At 36.0% G+C, this 20,666-nt stretch overlaps 1 protein-coding gene across 1 annotated transcript in view; it reads left to right on the plus strand.

The window, feature by feature from the left end:
• usp24 (ubiquitin specific peptidase 24) overlaps nt 1-20,666 on the plus strand; it is a 75,341-nt gene that overhangs the window by 25,060 nt on the left and 29,615 nt on the right. Inside the window, exons 5-24 of the mRNA XM_016518263.1 lie at nt 1,266-1,388; nt 3,265-3,300; nt 3,410-3,475; nt 6,084-6,149; nt 6,721-6,795; nt 7,233-7,391; nt 7,482-7,596; nt 9,393-9,496; nt 14,195-14,302; nt 14,374-14,469; nt 15,738-15,899; nt 16,495-16,590; nt 17,585-17,692; nt 17,821-17,970; nt 18,571-18,702; nt 19,106-19,217; nt 19,454-19,530; nt 19,614-19,754; nt 19,840-19,893; nt 19,976-20,091. Of these exons, the coding sequence (XP_016373749.1) occupies nt 1,266-1,388; nt 3,265-3,300; nt 3,410-3,475; nt 6,084-6,149; nt 6,721-6,795; nt 7,233-7,391; nt 7,482-7,596; nt 9,393-9,496; nt 14,195-14,302; nt 14,374-14,469; nt 15,738-15,899; nt 16,495-16,590; nt 17,585-17,692; nt 17,821-17,970; nt 18,571-18,702; nt 19,106-19,217; nt 19,454-19,530; nt 19,614-19,754; nt 19,840-19,893; nt 19,976-20,091 (2,096 nt within the window). The remainder of the gene's footprint in view (nt 1-1,265; nt 1,389-3,264; nt 3,301-3,409; nt 3,476-6,083; nt 6,150-6,720; nt 6,796-7,232; nt 7,392-7,481; nt 7,597-9,392; nt 9,497-14,194; nt 14,303-14,373; nt 14,470-15,737; nt 15,900-16,494; nt 16,591-17,584; nt 17,693-17,820; nt 17,971-18,570; nt 18,703-19,105; nt 19,218-19,453; nt 19,531-19,613; nt 19,755-19,839; nt 19,894-19,975; nt 20,092-20,666) is intronic.

Genomic DNA, 20,666 nt, shown 5'->3' on the forward strand with positions numbered 1-20,666 from the left:
GGAAAGAGCACAGACAAAGCCTTAGTTTGTTTATATGAAGAGATTTCTTTTATTTGTGTTATTTATTTGATTTGGGGCTTGTTTTAAAATTTCTATTTAGTTTTGTTATTTACATTTACATTATATTTAAATTTTGTTATTAAGCAAACACTTTTATCCAAAGCGACTAATAAATGAGGACAATAGAAGCAATCAAAACCAACAAAAGAGCAATAATTTACAAGTGCTATATTAGTATATTATTATAGTGTTATATTTCAGTTTCACAAAGAAACGTACAGTATTTTGTCCAAGCAATAATAAAAGGACACATTTAATTTATAATTTGTCTTAAATCTCATTTTGTTAAAAAAAATCGTGAATCGAATCGTGAAATCAAAATCGTGAATCAAATCGAATCGTGAGTTGAGTGAATCGTTACATCCCTATTTTTAGCAAATTAACATTTTAACCAAACAGTTATTGTGGCCAAGTAAAGCCATAAACTTTAATGTGAGAAGTAAAATACACCAAGTAAACAGGAAGTTTAAAAAAGTATAGATGTTGTAAAAAAAAAAAGTATCTAAAATAGTTCTAGATAAATTATTTTTGTAAAAATAAATGTCACAAAATTTTCACCAAATAACTATATTTAATGAAATTTTTCAATAAAATATTTCATTCAATTTATATGAATCAAGTAATAATTTTTTTTTCATAAAATAATATATGCATATATGCATACATGACATATTTATTTTTAATACAATACATACATAATACATAAATGTTTTATGTATACTATACGATATTTACCTCTATGTATATATATACTTATATATTAATGATAAAATTTAAAAAACACATTAAAGGGATAGTTCACCTACAAATTCTGTCATCATTTACTCACCCTTAAGTTGTTCCAAACCTGTATGAGTTTCATTATTCTGAAAACTGTTAACACAAAAGAAGATATTTTGAAAAGTGTTGGGGAACAAACAGTTGCCGGTAGCCATTGACTTCCATAGTATGGAGGGAAAAAAATACTATAAAAGTCAACAGGGACCAAGAACTGTTTGGTTACCAACATTCTTTGAAATATCTTCTTTTGTGTTCAACAGAAGGAAGAAACTATACAGGTTTGGAACAGCATGGCTGAACTATCAATCTTTCGAGAGTTGCGCAATTTAAATCACCAACAAATTCATTGCAAATATATTGTGAATATGGACCTATGTCAGGCCGTCTTGGGCTAAACTTGTTTCCCTGTACTGTTTTATTGACAGGCTGTTAACCCTGATAACGAGTATCACTTTAAGAATCGTATGAAGGCCTGTCAGAGGAACTGGGCAGAAGTGTTTGGAGAGGACAGCATGTTCGCTGTTTCTCCCAGCTCCAGCTACCAGAAGGTACTGCAAATGTACATGTGTGGGTGCGTACGTGTGCTTTTGGCTTGACAGTTGACTTGACAGTCCTCGCTCTCAGAAAAACTGGTTTTGTAGATTTCCTCCCCCCCCCAAGAAGTGCCTTTGCACATGTGTCCACGATTAAAGGAACACTCCACTATTTTTGAAAATAGGCTAATTTTCCAAAGGATAGTGAATGAATGAGTCAGGAAGTTTATGATTAAGAAATGTTTGATGCCAACAACAATGCCTGTTAGTGTATATGAATATAGTGTATATGTAAGAAACTTGTTACAGGGGTCAAATGACACAATTTCATGTTTCCTTTCTCTTTGGAGTGTTACAAGCTGTTCGTGCATAAATAAGATACGTAAAGTCACAAATATTAAAGTCTCAAACCCAAAGAGATATTCTTTCTAAAAGTTAAAGGGGTCATATGATGCTTTTTTAAAGATCATTATTTTGTGTATTTGGTGTAACAGAATATGTTGACATGCTTTAATGTTCAAAAAACACATAATTTTTCAAATACTGTACATTATTGTAGGTCCTCTATGCCCCGCCTCTCTCAAACGCTTCGTTTTCTACAAAGTCCCTCCTTCCGACAAGCACAGTCTGATGACCCCTTTAAGACTCAGCCACGCCTTCCTAAAAACCTTCATTCAAACGCGCCCCCACAAATCTACGTCACTGTGTTGGAGGATTTGCATAACACTGTCCAAATGTTTACACAAAGAAAGCAGGCGTAACTATTATTCTCGCTGTAGTATTGTTGTTGCCGCCGCCACCACGTCGTGGAGGCGCTGTGTGTTTCCAAATAAGGTAAGGGGGGTAACATTTCTGTCACACGCTTGAGGTATTCGGCCAATCACAATGTACTGGATAGCTGGCCAATCAGAGCACACTGCGTTTTTCAGAACGATGAGCTTTGTAAAAATCGGCGCGTTTCAGAAAGGCGGTGCAGAGAGGAGCAACAATATTGTATGGTATGTTGAAAATAATGTTTTTTGAACCTTAAACCATGTAAACACATTGCATTACACCAAATACACAAAATAATGTTCTTTTTAGCATCGTCATATGACCCAGTATTGCCAAGTCCGTGGTTTTCCCGCGGAATTGGGCTACTTTAACACTGTTGCCGCGGGTTGAAGCGACTCCAATAACATGATATTTATCCCCTGGAATGTGAATTTTAGCAGGGGAACCCCGCCAAAAAACATGTATTTTGCCCCCCTGGAGCACGATTTTTAACTGGGGACTAGTGTTGTCACGGTACCAAAATTTCAGTATTCTGTACCAATACCAGTGAAAATCCACGGTTCTCGGTACCAATTTCGGTACCAAAGCAAAACACAAAAACATGCTAATTGAACAACATTTTTATTAATAACGTTAAACAAAAATTAAATGTACAAAACCAATGCCATTCTTTATACTTATTAAGATCATTGACACCAGCTAAATTATAACTTTTCAGGAAATAACAAACCTCAGCTTTTATAATAAATGTAGATAAAATTACATATATTAAGTGTATATCAAATAGATGGAAACTGTAGTATTAAAAACACTTTACAACCTGGTACCGTAACGTTTTAATTTTTTTAGTACCGACTTGGTACCGAAATACCGGGTCTTTTGACAACACTACTGGGCACCCTCGAAGCGATTGGGCGGGTTTTCTTGTGAAAACCTGGCAACCCTGATATGACCCCTTTAACGGCATAGAAATAAGGACTCATTCATGTTTTTACACCACAATGTTTAGTATATTCTCATAAAATAAAATAATTTAACTTGCAAAGAAACAACTTGCATAAATGAAAAAAAATTCTACATTGCATGAAATTTATGTTCTGTGTTCTGATTGGACCAGGAACCTCACGGCTGGCTGGTAGACTTAGTGAATCGGGTAAGAACTTAAGTAACACACACTGATAGAAGGAATTATATTATATTATATTAGACAAATGTATGTGGTGTTCAATGACTCTGAATATGTTTCTGGCTTATATCTGCAGTTTGGAGAGATGGAAGGCTTCACAGCAATTCAGTGCAAGCTCAACCAGGAAGAGATAGAGATTGGGGTAAGAATGTGCACTCTGGACGTCTTTGAATGTTACTGATGTAGAGTAGAATTGTTATTTTTATTTATGGCATATGCCCAAGGCCAATAAATATGGGAGAGTTACTGTTGATATTATTATAATAATTTTAATTATTGGCTTATCTGTGTCAGGCCTAATTTTGGTGCATCCCTTGTGAAGTGACTTGATTTTACAATTTACAATGAATGCGACAGAATTATATTATTCTTATATATTATTATAAATTACTGAGCTAAAACATTGTTTCCCGTAATTGTGATTTCTGTCTAAACACAGATGCAGCTTTTTTATTGTAGATGTAAATCTAAACTCTGCCAATGTTCTGTTATTTTCTCAAATTATTTCTTAGCAAAATAATAACCTTTTACCACACCTTAAATGCAAAAGAGATTTTGGTTGGTTGCACACTCGGTACAGGCTACAAGTTTAGTTATCTTAGATACGAGCAGGACAGGCTATCTTTGGGTTGAGGGACCTGTAAGCATAATAATGGAATTGCAGAGAAATTCATGGATAATTCATGGATAATCCATCAGAGCAAGAGAGTGAAGTAGTGGTGTCTGGATGAAGAGAGGCAGTATGTGTGAGATGCTGAGAGAGAGAGCGAGTTGAACGTGGGCAGATTCTATTATAGCATGTGTGCTAAAGAGCTCAGGATGTTTATCACCATCACAGAGAGCATCCTACTCACAGCAGACAGTGAGAAAGAGACGAGAGCAGTGGGATGAGAGAGAACATGAGATGCCACATTCATATGGCTGGAAAAAAAGAGCATTCAGGCCAGTTATTAAGATATGCACTAACAGAATTGCTTTTAAACTCTATTTCTCATCAAGCCCTTTGATGTAATGTGGTTGTCTAAAAAAATAAAAAAAATTGAATTAGTGGGATAATGGGAAAAAAATTTAACCACAGCTCTCAAACACCAACTAATGTTTTATAGGGTCAGACAAATGGATAAATAAACACATAGAAGGTAGAGAGAGATGGGATGATCAAGTTGTCAAACAACCGACAACCGAGTTGATTGTGAGTCAATTAATTAGATAAACAAGTTTATCTAGATTTATCTAGATGGTTTTTTTTTTTATCTAGATAATCTAGTAAAAAAAAATTTTTTTAATTTACAGAAATTAGTTGTGCTAATTAAAAACAAATTCTCGTTTTTTTTGTGTCATGTCGTTTTTGTTTGGTTTGGTGGTTGGTTTTTGTTTTGGTAAGTTTTGTTTAGTTTTTTGTTTGTTTGTTTTGCTTAGATTTTTTTGTTTTGTTTTTGGTGATTTTTGTTTAGTTTTTTTGTTTGTTTTGCTTAGCTCTTTTGTTTTGTTTTGTTTTTTGGCTTAGATTTTTTGTTTTGGTTTAAATTTTTCTACCATTGTTGTTGTTAATGTTTGTTTAAGAAGAAAAAACAGAAATGTCTAATCTCTTGTCTTGTCTAATGTCTATCTCAGAAATGTCTGATCTCCTCTAATCTCTTGTCTTGTCTAATGTCTATCTCAGAAATGTCTAATCTCCTCTAATCTCTTGTCTTGTCTAATCTCTATCTCAGAAATGTCTAAAAAAAAAAAACGGACAGACAAATTCTCAGAATGTTTGACGGCTTCATTATTTTTAGCAGACGAGGTGTCCGCTCCTTCTTTAGTACGAGCGTGTAAATGCTCCCCCTTGTCTTGGAGCTGTGAAGCCGCCTTGTTTTTGGTTCCGCCCGCTTTTCTTTTGAAGGTGTGCATTAGCATGATCTGGGTGCCAGGGCTGAGAGATAGAGCTGGCGACAGGGAAAAGATGCTTTGATTTAGGATTTGCATATTAATGGCCTTAACACAGGAACAGGAAGTTGGAGGCGAGCGTAGGGGGAGGAATTCTTTTCAGGGACACATACAACCTGCTGTGGCCACGTAAAGGAAACTCTGCTGGTTCATCGCCAGCTATGTTTTAATCTCAAACATAAAGGGATTTCCTGCTACAGTAACCATTTAATTTGTTGTGAGGGTAAGAGTCAATTAAAGCGAGAAAACAAGAGATGGATGCTGTCTCCTCTCCTCCACTGACTGGACTAATTCATTCACTCTCTCCAATGGATGAGAAGTCATTTGATGCTGAACAGAGGAGTGATTCATCAGTGCTGGCATCAATGTTGTGTAAATGTTGTATAAAAATCCCTGATTTTGTTTTTCACTCTTTAATCGGGTGCCTCTGTGGCGCCATTAAAGGAACAGTTTACCTAAAAATGAAAAATCTGTCATCATTTGCTCATGCTCTGACCCTCATGTCTTTCCAAACCTGTATGCTGAAATTTTAAAGAATCTTCTCATGGCTCTTTTCCATACAATGGCAGTTGATCCACTCCCGAAAGTTAGTGATACAGGTTTGAAACAACATGATGGTGAGTAATGATGACAGAATTTTCATTTTTTTTGTCAAACTGTTCCTTTAAGAGTTTGCGTACTCTTTGTTGCTGTGTCTTGTCTCCAGCTTAGAGAAACATTTTGTTTTTAGCTGGGAAAAATTGTGTATTTTTTTTATACGAGTTTGTTTTTGAGGTAACATTCATAGTAGAATGTGCATGTGTGTATGTGTGTTTCCTCAGTGTGTATCAGCTCTGGTTCAGCCGCTCGGTGTGTGTGCAGAGTACCTCAACTCCAACCTGGTGCAGGTGAGTGTTTCCGCGGTTCATCTGTTCACGTTTGGTTACCCTGGAATACTTGATTCTGATTGGTTTGAAGTTATGTGTTCAAGTCGTATTTATTTTTGTCTAGATGAACTAGTCAAAATTAGATAAGCTAGGTGTTCAAGAAGACATCAGTTTTTTAAAAACTACCCTCTCACAAATATGTCTAGTCTGGTATGAGAGATAGACAGACAGATAGATGACATTATTTTCACTTTATAAATCATCAAATCAACAAATAAACATTTCGTGTCTATTTATCTACTTATTTGGAAAGTACCGTGTTAACATCTGCTTAACTATGGGCTCTTGATCACCCTGTCTGGGTTTACTTTGGTCTTATGACCAGCTGCATTATTCAATACTTTCCTGTTACATGTAGTTGAACCTTAGATATTTTGTTTATATAATCAGATTTACCTGGTAAAGGACATAGCTTTGATATGTGTTATTGACTCATAAAGAATACATTTGTATCAACATGTTTTTTAAATTTCAAGGGCATTCTGCAATGTGACCTTCAGCTTAAAGTGGTTGGTTTTGTTGTATTTTGTAGCCCATGCTGGACCCAGTCATCCATAAGATGATAACATATGTGCAGAACCTGGAGGAGAAAGACCTGAAAGACAAGGTAAGGCACCTGCATGCATTTTGGTGAGGTAGTGTTAGAGTTTCATAACTGTAGAGCTGAAATTTGTATTTAGTTTAAATGTTGAAATATATTTAATGGAAGTATTTTACATTTTTATGTTTTAATATAAAATAGCAAACCTGTTTTAAAACATTTTTTTCACACATATTACAAACCATTTTGTACCCTCATGAATAAAAAAAAGTACATTCAGTGTTTGTTTTTTTCAGAGAGAAACCAAAAATTACATAATCCTCAGAGTGAAAATTATTTACAAAATTTAGTGTTGTTTATTTGCATAGGTTTTGCGTTTTTCATCTGGATTAAGTACCATGTTTTAAATGATTAAAATGTCATTCTGTTTTAAATTTCTGTCATGTTTGAGAGACTTTTAACTCACCCTGGTTGTTTTTATGCATGTCTCTTTCTCTCTAAAGCGTTTGGTGAGTATTCCAGAGCTCTTGTCGGCCATTAAGCTCCTCTGCATGCGTTTCCAGCGGGAGCTGGTGAACGTCGTGGATGACCTTCGGCTGGACATCCTTCTTCGAATGCTCAAGACGCCCCACTTCAGTGCCAAGATGAACTCCCTCAAAGAGGTTCAAATTCTTTTCCACATATTAGTGCTCTGGAGCTTAAAGTTCACGCCTGAGTTCTTCCCTCATGTTGATGGCTTTGTGCTCTGATAGGTCACGAAACTCATTGAGGAAAGCACAGTTTCCAAGACTGTGAAGAACGCTATTGACACAGACAGACTCCTGGACTGGCTGGTAGAAAACTCAGTACTGTCAATAGCTTTGGAAGGTAAGACAGTCCCTGATTCAGTTTAACAGTTAGTCATTTGCTTTCATATAGGTTTACCAACAGGCCATACATGGGAAATAATACAAAAAAACAGAATATCTTTTATAGAGTTGCTGTTTTTGATAATGAACATAAATTTACTTCTGCATCCTAACTCAAGCTACTGTCAAATATTATTATTAATATTGCAGCCTGCACTGCTCAACTGCGCTGAAGATATGCGTTATCAAGGTCAGGTGACACAAACCTGTTTGATGATTTGAAACAATATTACTCGTTAGAACATGCAGAAGCTAAGAAATACATTTTTCTATTAAGATATTTATTTTGTTAAGGAAAAATGACTGGAAAAGTGCAAAGAATTCAAAAGCGTGAAGTGTTTGTCATGTTCTGACTATAAAGAGTAGCTTAAAACCACAATTAACAGTCTGGTTTCTTCAAATTTCACTTAGGAACAAAAATCTGCCTTTAAACTTGAAAGAAATAAATGATGATTATCAATATTGACTGATATGAAAAATTTTATCACGATAATAATTTATCACTCAGCCCCTAGACATAATTTAGCATTGTGCATTTAAAGCAGCAGTCGACAAAACAACAACGCATGCTTAGAATCAATGTTAATTTTATGAACAAATAATGTTTGTCACAATTTTCATCCACAAAAGTTTTTCAGCGACGAAAACCAGATGATGACTAAATAAATGCCCGTTTGAATGACAAAAACTATGACAAATCTATTAATATTTTTGGATTGGAAACCAAAGGCAGTACATAAATGTGTCTTGTGTATATGGACGCTCACACTTTCACACTGAGCGAATCATCTATGTGTTAAAGTGTTCAGAAGCCAGAAGCTCAAACTGTTGCTTTGTGCTTGAAGCCTTTTCACCTCACCCACTCATTTGTGTCATCTCTTTATTCAATTGTCTTTATTCGACTCATTGTCTCTTCTCTCTTTGTTCTGTTTGCATTTCTCTTGACACTTTCTCTTTTCCCCCCTTCACTTTCTCTTTTGCTCCTCTCTTTCACTTTAATACCTCAGTTTGGTTTACTTTCTCTTTGCACTCTTCCTTTCGCTTTCTTTTAGTTTTACTTTCATTTTTCACTTTGCCTTTTTTGCTAGCTTTGTCTTTCACTTGTGCTCTCTCTCTCTTATTTTTCTAAATGGACTGTTCTTTTTTGTGTAATGAAAGAAACCATGTTTTGAATTTGAACTGTATAATAAATTTATGATGTTATTTGATGTATTTAATGTTCATAAGGATTTTTTTGGAGGGTGCCTTAGTATTGGGTTGCTGAGATTTTACAGATTAAAAAAAAAAATCAAGCTAAACTTTCGGTTTATAAAAGTACCAATTCTAAAGTTGAGGGTAATAAAGGAAAAAAATGTTTGTGATTTAAAATTTTAGTAAATGTGATGACAAGGGATGGAAAACTTTGACGTTTTTACATTAGTGGGTTTATAATGGAGCTAGTCTCTTATTTTAGTAGTATTTTTTATTGCATCCAGTGCTGTATGAGAATAATGGTTTTAGGTAACACTTTATTTTAAGGTGTCCTTGTTACACGTTACATGTTCTTACTATTGTAATAAAAATAAATTATGCATAATTACATGCAAGTAACTCAGTAATATTACTGAGTAATTTAAATGTAGAATTTAAATGTATAATTACACTGTAACAAGGACACCTTAAAATAAAGTGTAACCTGTTTGTATTAAAAATAAAATAATAATAAATAAATAAAATAAAATATTTTTTCTGTCTCTCTCTCTCTCTGTGATGTAGGAAACATTGACCAGGCCCAGTACTGTGACAGAATAAAGGGAATCATTGAGCTGTTGGGCAGTAAGCTCTCGTTGGATGAACTCTCCAAAATATGGAAAATACAGGTGAGCGGTGTCTTTAAAGATATTCTTCAAATCAGTGCTCCTTCTAAACTGCATGAATTTCTGACATTGTTTCTAAGAAATATACTGCACAGAAGGCTCTCAATGTCTATATATATTTATTTATTTATTTATATATATTTATTTATTTGTGTGTGTGTGTGTGTGTGTGTATATATATATATATATATATATATAAAGGAGGGCAACGATTAGTAGGCTTATGTAGGTCATCTGTTGGTTTTATGTTTCAGTGGCCTATTTTAGTTGTGACCGTTGCATCACAGAGATTAAGGTTGTTTACATCACACCATAGCTCAGCATGTGCTTTGGTAAATGACAATCCAGATGGCTACAAAATGTGTCAGCAACTACATATGGAGGTATAATAGCTAAACTGACACGCTCTTTCTTTTGTATATGTATAATTATCAGGCATCTTGCTCCAGGAGGAGAAGATCAACGCTGTCTTCCTACTGTATCTGATGTCCATCCCCAGCTTCTGCATCCTGGCCATAGCCGCCCTGGTTCTGGAGAACTGGGCCGCGCTGCAATCCCCTTTCCAGTATGACCACCACCTCTGGGGTTTCATCTTGCTCAGCTGCCTGGGTTCAGTGCTTTACAACCTGGCCAGCTGCTGTGTCATCACCCTGACCTCCGCTGTCACGCTGCACATCCTGGGCAACCTGAATGTGGTGGGGAACCTGCTGCTGTCCCAGAAACGACATGAGGGTGAGTAAATAATGACAGAATTTAAATTTATTGGGTGAACTATCCCTTTAATGTTATTATTTATTTATTTATTTTAATTAAATTATACTCTAAATAAGTAACTAAATCTACCAGCAGGTGGCGGTAAATGCCTTTATGAATTGTTTGAATGGCTGATTCATTCAGGAATTGAGTAAACGGCTCATTTTATGAATGGGCTTTGAATCATTGGTTCACACGATTCATTCAAACCACGGATTCATTCAGAAACTAAACACCTCTGTGTTGCTCGGTGACGCGCAACAATTCTGCTATGGCTTTAAAGGTAATATATTCTCTGCAAAATTGAGCAAAAAACAATATTGTGTTTAAAATATAACACAATATCAACTTCTTATTTACTGAACTGTTGTATAAAATCACATTTAAACTTGTGATATTCGGGACAAAATCAGCACTCATCTGATATTGCTCTCGCTGCTCGTGTGATATGGCTTATCATATGATATAAATATGAGACAAAAACTCATACAGGGGCATTTTTTGCACCAATATCTTGAATTTTAGGGCACAACTGCATTTATGGAGTTGCTGCCCTGCATCATATTTGTCAACAGTCAACTATATGAAGTGTAAGATGACGTACAGGTCTGGGGGTGGGGCCAGTGCGTTAACTGCGTTAAAATATTTTTATTGCGTTATTTTTCATAACTAATTAATATATTAGGGATGTAACGGTATTATCAATACTGTGGTATCGCGATAGCAAAACTGTCTCGATATCATCGTGGTCACATGACGATATGAAACAATAGGTCTTCCAGGCAAAAAGTGTAGTTTTGAAAAAATATTTAATAGCACTGTCAAAATTAGCGCGTTAACGCAGACTATTAATTTTTTCAGTTTAACGCATTAAAAATATTTAACGCAATTAACGCAGGGGGCAGAGCTAGGGTTGGCCACCCCACTCACAACTGCTGCCTCTGTCTCTTTTTTTTCTTGGCAAAAAGTGCATTTATTTAGTTGCAGAACGTCTTTAAGACCACATCAAACCAGAGACGTTTCAGATGTGCTCTCCAACTTCACCTCAGCATCAGGCGCGAGTCAAACGAGCGCAGAAGCGGTGCTGTTCTCGTAGCGCGTGCTCTTCAATAGCACACACATAGGCGCAGGTGCGCGCTGTAGCCTGTATCATTTCAAAACACGAATGAAACTACGTGCATGCAATGTCGTCAGTTAAGTCATGAGGATACCAAAAAGGCGATTAAAGCTGCCTTAAAACTGTGCATGCATGTAATATGTTATGAGTCACATTTAAGAACTTGTCTCTGAAATGGTTTTCAAAACTGTCCTGGAGCAGCCCAGCACTGTCTCAGTCTCACTCATCTAACACACCCAATTCAACTCGTCAGTTCATTAGTAGAGACTTTAAGACCTGAAGTGGGTCAGGAAAGGTAAAGAGATTTGAGAGAAAATACAATGCGTGTCAGATCTGCGTCACGTTCAGCAGCGGCAGCTCTTAAAGAAATAGCAGCCAAATAACCTAATAACCCGCTGCTGTTATGTTTGTTAATCAAAGAAGAAAAAAAATCTATAACTTTTATAGCTTCAAGGATTCATCTATATTTAATTTAGAATTTAGTGTTTGATAACTTTATTCAATTTCTGTATATTTCTGCTGAAGGGCACAGGTAAATATGGTTGATTATAATGGGTTTATGTGAAGATTGTTTTAAGTTCACTTAAAGGCAGAGTAAGGGATTTCTGGTAGCCAATGTTTATATTTGAAATCACCAAAACAAACACGCCCCTACCCCAAAAGGGTCTTGCCCCTATTTTGATAGCTCCGCCCCACACATACGTACGCAACCCAGGCAACGATTAGTTCTGTGAAACAAAGCAAAACCAATGTTACACCGTGTGGCCTCCGCTCCTTGAGTTCTCTCCAGCGCTGGAAAGCTGATCCGATATTTACACGGGTCCTACTTCTTGCCTTATCGTTCCGCAGACGTTTTCCTCTTTTGTTTTTTATCCGCCATCTCTATCTTTCTGTCGCTCGGCTCGGCTAATGTCCGTCCCATGCACTGAACGCGCTCTCCTCCACATCATGAGTAGACACGCCCCTTATTGCTGATTGGCTACAAGTTTGTTTTGCGATTCGGCCCGAATCAGTTTTTAAAGCGTTTTTGAAAAATCACTTACTCTGCCTTTAAATTAGAAGTAATTTTTTAAAGTCTAATAAATGTTAGCTCTCAATTATACTGTAATGTTGAATGGCTATAGTCAATGGTTAAATATTAGGGGGAAAAAACAATTATATAGAGACATTGGTATCAGTGATACTGGCCTTCAGTCATAAAAAAAGATGCCATTAAAAAAATATATAAAAATATACTGTGTTTGTTGTTTGTACATTAATTTGAAGATTGAATGTGAAATGATTGCAATATAAAAGTATATTTAAAAACTTTATTGTTAGGTGGGATTAATCGCGAATAAATGTGCAATTAATTAGTTAATTTTTTTGAATCGATTGACAGCGCTAATATTTAAACTTCTTATTCTAACATAAAAGGTCTTTAAATTTGTGGTTTGGTCCATTATGCTGTCAAACAAAATAAACCCGAAAGCACAATATGGCTTAATCCCTTCATCAAGTCTGTTTTTGCTGCGCGTTTCAAAGTGATGCGCACACATTGTTCAGGCGATCAGCTCGTGATCCGGTGTTTTCCGCGCCTCAGAACGGCTCAGTTCTCAGTGAATACAGTGAACTCGTTTATTGCATGTGCTGTGAGTTTAGCGCGTGTTTGGGAATCCAACGGCCACCAGTTATGCTTTATTTTCGTGGCAGATGATTACAGCATTTCACTAGATTTGTAGTGAAATGCATTTTTGTATGCCTGTTTTCACTGAAGCTGGAGTTTTCTTTCAAAATAAAAGCTCTACTGCCGTTTCCGTCAAAATAAGAGCTTAAAAGTGCAGTAAGAATTGCTGACAGCTAGCGGTTTAAATGGGTAACGTTACTGCAGTCCAAATTCAAAATATCTCTTTCAAGGGAAGAAATTAGGAAAGAAGCAGGACCGTGCACAGACCTTTTGAGGGGCATGTGCTGAAACTGAAAAAGGGCAAACACAAAATTATAGTCTCAAAAGCTTTAGATTTATTCACTATTAATAACCATAATAATAATATAGACCAGAGTGCAATAAAAAATATTTTTTAGCTATTCTGTTTGGTTTTACTAGTTAATTTGTATTATAGCATGTTTATGTATGTCATTGAGAAGAGGGGAAGGTAAAGCAATGAGTCAAGTATTTTTGCCAGACTATTTAGAAATATAATTTAAATAATTATGTCCAACACAATTCCAGACAGAATAGGAGATTATAAAACTATAGCCATACCGTCACTATAGAGCATATCCAACATGTATCCGCCTACCTGGCAAAAACTTGATACTGTGGAGCTGTACAAAACAGTTTGTTTTGCTGCTTGATATAAAAAAAAATGGTGTGTCTTACCATATTATTTTAATGTATTATCTTAATTATGAACACACTGGTTTGTAATGCAAACAGTTTTACCGTTTACTGCATTGTTGTTATTCTTCTCGTTATTTACCTATAGCGGCTAATGAACCGGAAGTCTCGCCCATAGGCTTACTTCAGCGTTGAAGAAAAAGGTGGATAGTTATCAGCAATCATAAATCAAAGAAATTGTTTAGAAATATGTTTTACCTAGGTGACGAGGATCACTCAGTCGCTTTGTGTCAAACTCAAATGCAGTTGCGGGGTTTTTGACCAGCGAATGTGTGCAAATGTGCATTTTGTCCGTCATTAAAACGGCGGCATCACATTGCGTTTTCATCAACAGGTTACAAAGTTTGTTGTAGCTATATGGGCTGTATGTAATAAAATTCCATTTAAATGAGTTTATATAGTTTGGTTATACATGTGCAACATGTTAACATGCATCATATTTTATGTGCAGGCTGGTCAGTCCTCCACTGTGATAGAGAACATCCACACCATCATCGCCGCTGCTGCCGTCAAGTTCAACTTTGACCAGCTCAGCCACCTCTTCGTCCTCATACAGAAGGTCTTGTCTGTCTTCCTTTGGACTCTTTCATCTTTATGAGCTGTTTCTGACTGTGCCTTGTGTGTTTTCAGAGCTGGGAGGTGGAGAGTGATCGCGTGAGACAGAAGCTTCTGAGTCTGATTGGACGGATCGGCAGGGAGGCTCGCTCCGAGGCAACCACAGGAAAGGTATGTGCCATTCATACTGTATGTATATATGAAACTGTATGTGTATTTCTGTCAACTAAAACTGAACTGAAAGTTGGGCTTTGAACCGGTCTAGCTGCTAATAAGCTACAATGCTGAAATGTGACAGCCAGTGATTGATGTAGAACTGCTGAAGCTTGTGAAAGTTTGCACTGTAATGATTTTTTTTGTTTCTGAAATAATTGGATGATTTTCAAATATTGGTCGTTGAATGATTGAGGGAAAAATGATTGCAATTAACTATTTAACCTTAAGAGATTATTTATTTGCATTAAATCATAAAATGTATAAAAAAATGCATGAGGAATATAAACATAAAATGTATATGAATCTTTAAACAAACACTGCTCAGGGTATAAATATATGAACATATTTAGAATATTAAAATACTTAATATAATATTTAAATATTCAATTCACACTATTTTTTTCAAACCCAAACCACCTCATTATTATATTAGTTAATATTAGAACAGTGATTAATGATATAATAATATTGTAATATATTACAATATTAAATAAATAAATGTTTTATGTTTATATTGCATAATTATACAATCTTAATATATTCCTTTACTTTTTCATGCCAATTGAAGGTGGTCTGGTTAAACTTTATTCAAGTTATTATTTTCTATATTTAACAGCAGATTTTAATGTGCTACTTACCATTTAATATGCTACCATCTACAATACTTTTAAAAAGATTTGGTTCAATACAATTTTTTTTTTTTTAAAGAAATAAATACTTTTATTAATGATGCATTTAATTGGTCAAAAGTGACAATTAAGTCTTTTACACTTGTTAGAATAAATTATATTTGATAGGCTATTTTTGCATTTTCAGTCCTGAACAAAAGCATATCACAGTTTCTACAAAAATATTAACCAGCACAATTGTTTTCAACATTAATAGTCATAAGAAATGTCTCTTGAGCAGCAAATCAGCATATTAGAATGATTTCTGAAGGATCATGTGACACTGAAGACTGGAGTGATGGCTGCTGAAAATTCAACTCAACTCAAGCCATCTCAGGAATAAATTACATAATTTTAAATTGTAATAATATGCACAATATGACTGTTTTTACTGTATTTTTAATCAAATAAATGCAGCCTTTGTGAGCTATAAATCTCAAATAAGAGAGAGAGTGAGAGAGATTTAGAGCATGACAAAAAAAATTTGAGACTAGACTTGTGAATTATTTTGATGTAAAATCACAGTATCTGTGTTTTTTGTGGCTTTTGTTTCAGGTGTTGGAGGTGTTGTGGGAGTTGGCGCATCTCCCCACCCTTCCTACCACTCTAGTGCAGCAGGCCCTGGAAGAACACCTCACCATCCTCAGCGACGCATACGCCGTCAAAGAAACCATCAAGAGGAACTATATCATCAAATGCATCGAGGACATCAAGAAGGTGAGCTGATATCATAATTCCCATAAACCACAATCTCCAAAGACCTGTTGCTCACTTCATCTGTAGTGTATAAACAGATATCGATAAATAACCAACATGAATATGATTCATTTTTTATGATGTCACTATTATTTGTTGTTCTGGCTTGCTTCTGGTGGTCTGAATTGGAGTGAGGGTCCCTCACTCTTACACACATCTCCTGTACTACTCCATCTGCTTTGTGCTCCTTCCTGAAGATCCATATTCAGAAGATTATGGACCATAAACACAAAATATGCACAAATACTCACACAGTAACACAATGACACACATTTTTGAGCTTCCTGGCTTCTTTTTCAGGCTAGAATCTGTGCAGCAGTCTATATTAAGAGCTGTTCTGGGAGTATAAAGGTGTTGTTCTGTCTCTGGCGCTAGATGTATATTTTTGGCAGTCTAGTTTCAGCTTGCCTCATCTCTCTCACACACACACATACATGCACACAGGCATTCACTTTGCTCAATCTTTGCGCTTCAGCCTCTGATGTGATTTGGGTGCAGCGTCTGCCGCATAAACTCTTAGTGGCGCTCACTGAATACTGAAAGTTTATGTCTTTAGATGCAAATACAGGAGGATTCAAAGTCTCCCAGCGAGACACAGGTCTCTTTTCTTACTGGCACCTGGGGCAAGAAGAAACCGAGCTCATTGGCTAAAGTAAGAGAAGACCCACCCCTTTAGTTTAACACTGACCAATCATAACTCAGCCTGAATCTCACATGAACAGAATTTGATTTGCAAACTGATGATTGCCACTTGATTCACTGGGACGGACTGTAAAGATATGTGTGATTTGCAAAGGGCACTTCTGAGGGTTTGATCTGCACATCCAAATATCTATTGGAAAAACTAATGACTTTTTGACTGTTGGCTTCAGTCTTTTGTTGGACTATTTGAAACTTTTGGAAATCAGAGACTCTAACCAATGCCTGGGTTGTTGATGGGTCAATGACGTGATGCTAATTTCTTCTTCCTGATAATTCATAAAAAATAAATTTATAATTTATTTACAAGTAAATAATGCGGTTTGCACGTATAATAACTTAAATATGCCTCTTTCTGAATTCAAATTCATTCTGATATTTTTGGGGGGCATGTAAAGTCAAAAATGTCAGACAGATACAACTGTCCTGATATCAAAATTAAGAAAAAGGCTTTATTAAAAGAAGACAGTCATATGGTGCAACCAACATACAGAGAGAAAAAAAACAATGTTTAAAAAAAAAATTTATATCATAGAGTGGACCCCAGACCCTCATGACTCAATGTCAAGAAGTCTCTCAAAATATATGATAATTTGACCATTTTATGACAAGACAAGGTTTGTTCAGGTTATAAAATGTCATGTGGTGCGACCCCTCAAAAACTTACATTTATAATTTAGTAAATGTTTTAATTTTGGAAAAAAAATTTAGTTTTTAATTTTAAGTTTAACATTTTGTTACTTTGGTTGTACCACATGACATTTTTAGAGTCATTAAATATAAACTTTTCTTGAAAATGGTATAAACGTTAATAAACCATATGTAAGTTGTGGACATATTTATACGTCATTGGCCCAGATGGAGATTACCGTATTCCATGAATGAACCATGTGTGTTATGGTTGATGTTTCTGTGTTTATATCTGTGTTTTTGTGCTTGTATTGTAGTCGTCTCAGCAGACTAACCCTCAGACGGTGTGGGTGGTTCCAGCCTTGCGGCAGCTTCACGAGATTACACGGTCTTTTATCAAACAGACCTACCAGAAACAGGACAAGGTACATGTAGACAGTGTTCAGACGAACCATCTGGCCTGTTTTTTTTTCATGCAAGTGGTGCTACATAAACTATGAACCTCATTTTTCATGCTTTAAATGGCTTTGGATTATATTTTATGTTGTATCAGAGTATAATCCAGGACCTGAAGAAGAACTTTGAGATAGTGAAGCTGATCACTGGCTCTCTGGTGTCATGTCATCGCTTGGCCGTGTCCGTCGCTGGATCCAATGGTCTTTCTGGGTCCACGCTGGTTGATGGGCGGTACTCCTATCAGGAGGTGCACTGCCACAAGTCCATTATCTCTTTGTGATACGAAGAATTTAATAATTGTTTATATTACAGCTCAGTCAAAAATCGAGTTTGCCGATAACAATTACTAAGGTGTGAAAGAAGCTTAATTTCAAATAATGTAAAGCAGTGCAAATCTAAGTTTTATTAGATAAAATATTTATAAATTAATTATTAAAAAACAGTACTATGAACCTTGACATTTTGGGTACATATTTGGAAAATAATAATAATAACAATAAAATATGGTATTACATTTTTTTTCCCTCCAGCGGTTCACAAACATGTAGCAAATAAAATATGCATTCTTTTAGTCATCTACAACATCCAAAAAAGGGCGGTCGACTTCTAGTTTCTAGTTAAGATAGTGTAAACAAGGTCTAGTAATTTCATCTGTTTTAAAGATGAATCATATTGCTGTTTGACCCAAAAATTAGCACAGTACAAAAATATATTTGTAGACTACCAAAGTGACTCATGTTTTGCCTCTCATTTGGTAAGAATGAAAAAAGAGAAGTAGGTTTTTTTAATCTAATGTTATTGTTTTTTTTGTTTTGTTTTGGGGTTTTTTTTTTTCAAATTTTTCCAGTATTTGGAGGGTCATTTGAAGTTCCTTGCATTCTTCCTGCAAGAGGCCAGTCTGTACCTGGTCTGGAATAGAGCCAAAGAGATCTGGGAATGCTTGGTGTCCGGCATGGATGTGTGCGAGCTGGATCGAGAGGTGTGGTTTTGTTTTGTTTTTCTTTTGTTTTGGTTTGGTTTGGCTTGGCTTGGCTTTGATTTTTATTTTATTTTTATTTTTTTTGCTTTGCTTCTATTGTTTGTTTGTTTGTTTGTTTTGTTTATTGGTTTGTTATTTGTTTTATTTTGTTTGTTTAGCATGTAATTATGCTGTTTAATCATGGTCCTTAAAAAGAAAAGCGGCTGAAGCCACACATGCTTTGGATTGATGTTTAAACGCCATTGTGTTTTTTGTTATTTTTACCAACTTGTTAAATGTAGTGTGTTTAATGACTTTTCAGTTCCGGGGTGTAAAAATTGGTGTTGCAAATACTCACTAACTGCTGATTTTTTTGTTATTGTGAAAAAGTATGTCGTTTTGATGGTGTTCAACTTTGCTGTAGATGTGTTTCGAATGGTTCACTAAGGGACAGCATGATCTAGAGAGTGACGTTCAACAGCAGCTCTTTAAAGAGAAGATCCTCAAGCTGGAGCCTTATGAGATCACTATGAACGGTAAAAGTTCAACCACAGAGTTCACTCACTGCTTCCACTTAAAAACCACAGTATTTCCACACTATAGCACCTTGAAGCATTGCACGTCTCCTGTACATCTGCAGGAAACCACTGCGCTTACTGTGCTAAATTTGCAAAAGAAAAAAAATGGCCTTGTTAGCACCATAGGGGGAAGTTGCATAAAGGTGTACTATGAGTGTGTGAGTTTTCTGTGGTCTTTCATCAATGTTTTACAGGGTTTAACCTCTTCAAGACCTTTTTTGAGAATGTGAACCTCAGTGACCACCGTCTCAAACGGCAGGGAACACAACTGGTATGAGATTTCTGCTTGTTCTCAGTGAAATGGGTCAGAAAGTCCCGTCTTGACAGGTGAAAACATATGATTGTCTCTCTCAGTGTGTGGAGCGATTGGATCTGGCTGGGATGGACTTCATCTGGAGGATCGCGATGGAATCTCCAGACGAGGACATTGCTAATGAAGCCATACATCTCATCATTACTTACAGCTACATTAACCTCAACCCCAAAATGAAGAAGGTAAACAGTCAAACCTTCATTTTTTGAGTCTTGCTATTCCATAATTTTGCAGTTAATTAACATTTTCTTTGTGAAATTTTTGCAGGACTCAGTATCTCTTCATAAGAAATTCATTGCTGACTGCTATAAGAGATTGGAGGTGAGTGTTACACTGTCACACTCCCGCTTCCACCCCCCTGTGATGATGATTGTGATAAAATGAATTCTTACATCACACACAGGCTGCTAGCTCTTCGCTGGGCGGCCCGACCCTCACACATGCTGTTACCCGGGCAACCAAGATGCTGACAGCCACTGCTATGCCAACGGTCGCCACATCAGTGCAATCTCCATCCAGGTATGAGGACTAGTTTTGAGGCCAGTTGAGCAGCTTTCAGATCAGTTGATGAGATCCAGCTGATGTTGTTGGCTGCATTTTCGTTGTCTTAAGTAAAGCACTTTTACATTACTTTTATTCAACTTAAACCATACCAAAGCTAGAACAGAAGGGACTATGTAAACACGTGTATCATTCGATCATTCGTTTTTTTTATTTAATATTGAAAGTAGAAAAATGAGAAAACGGCTTCTGAACGAGAATTCAGCTTAAATTTTCGTTTTTCGTTCAAGCGTAGAAAAATGAATAAACAGCTTGAATATTCGATTTCTACACGTGGGCGGGAATTAAACGCCCCTTTCTGCTGATTGGTCAGCCGAAGATCAAGCCGTGCCGTCATCAATTCTTCCGCAGTATCAGGCAGCAGAATAATTCACCAAACCCTCAGTATACCTTCAGAATGCTTGGAATATACGGTGCATAGTATTATTTTACAACAGATAGGCCTATGCATCCGCTTCAAAAAAAAAACAAAAACCCTAAAGTCACCATTCTCTGCCATTAAATTGGCAAGTGCGAGCAGGACATTTTTGTGT

This window comes from Sinocyclocheilus rhinocerous, unplaced genomic scaffold (assembly GCF_001515625.1).
Source record: "Sinocyclocheilus rhinocerous isolate Xijiao unplaced genomic scaffold, SAMN03320098_v1.1 scaffold478, whole genome shotgun sequence".
Taxonomy (NCBI): domain Eukaryota; kingdom Metazoa; phylum Chordata; class Actinopteri; order Cypriniformes; family Cyprinidae; genus Sinocyclocheilus; species Sinocyclocheilus rhinocerous.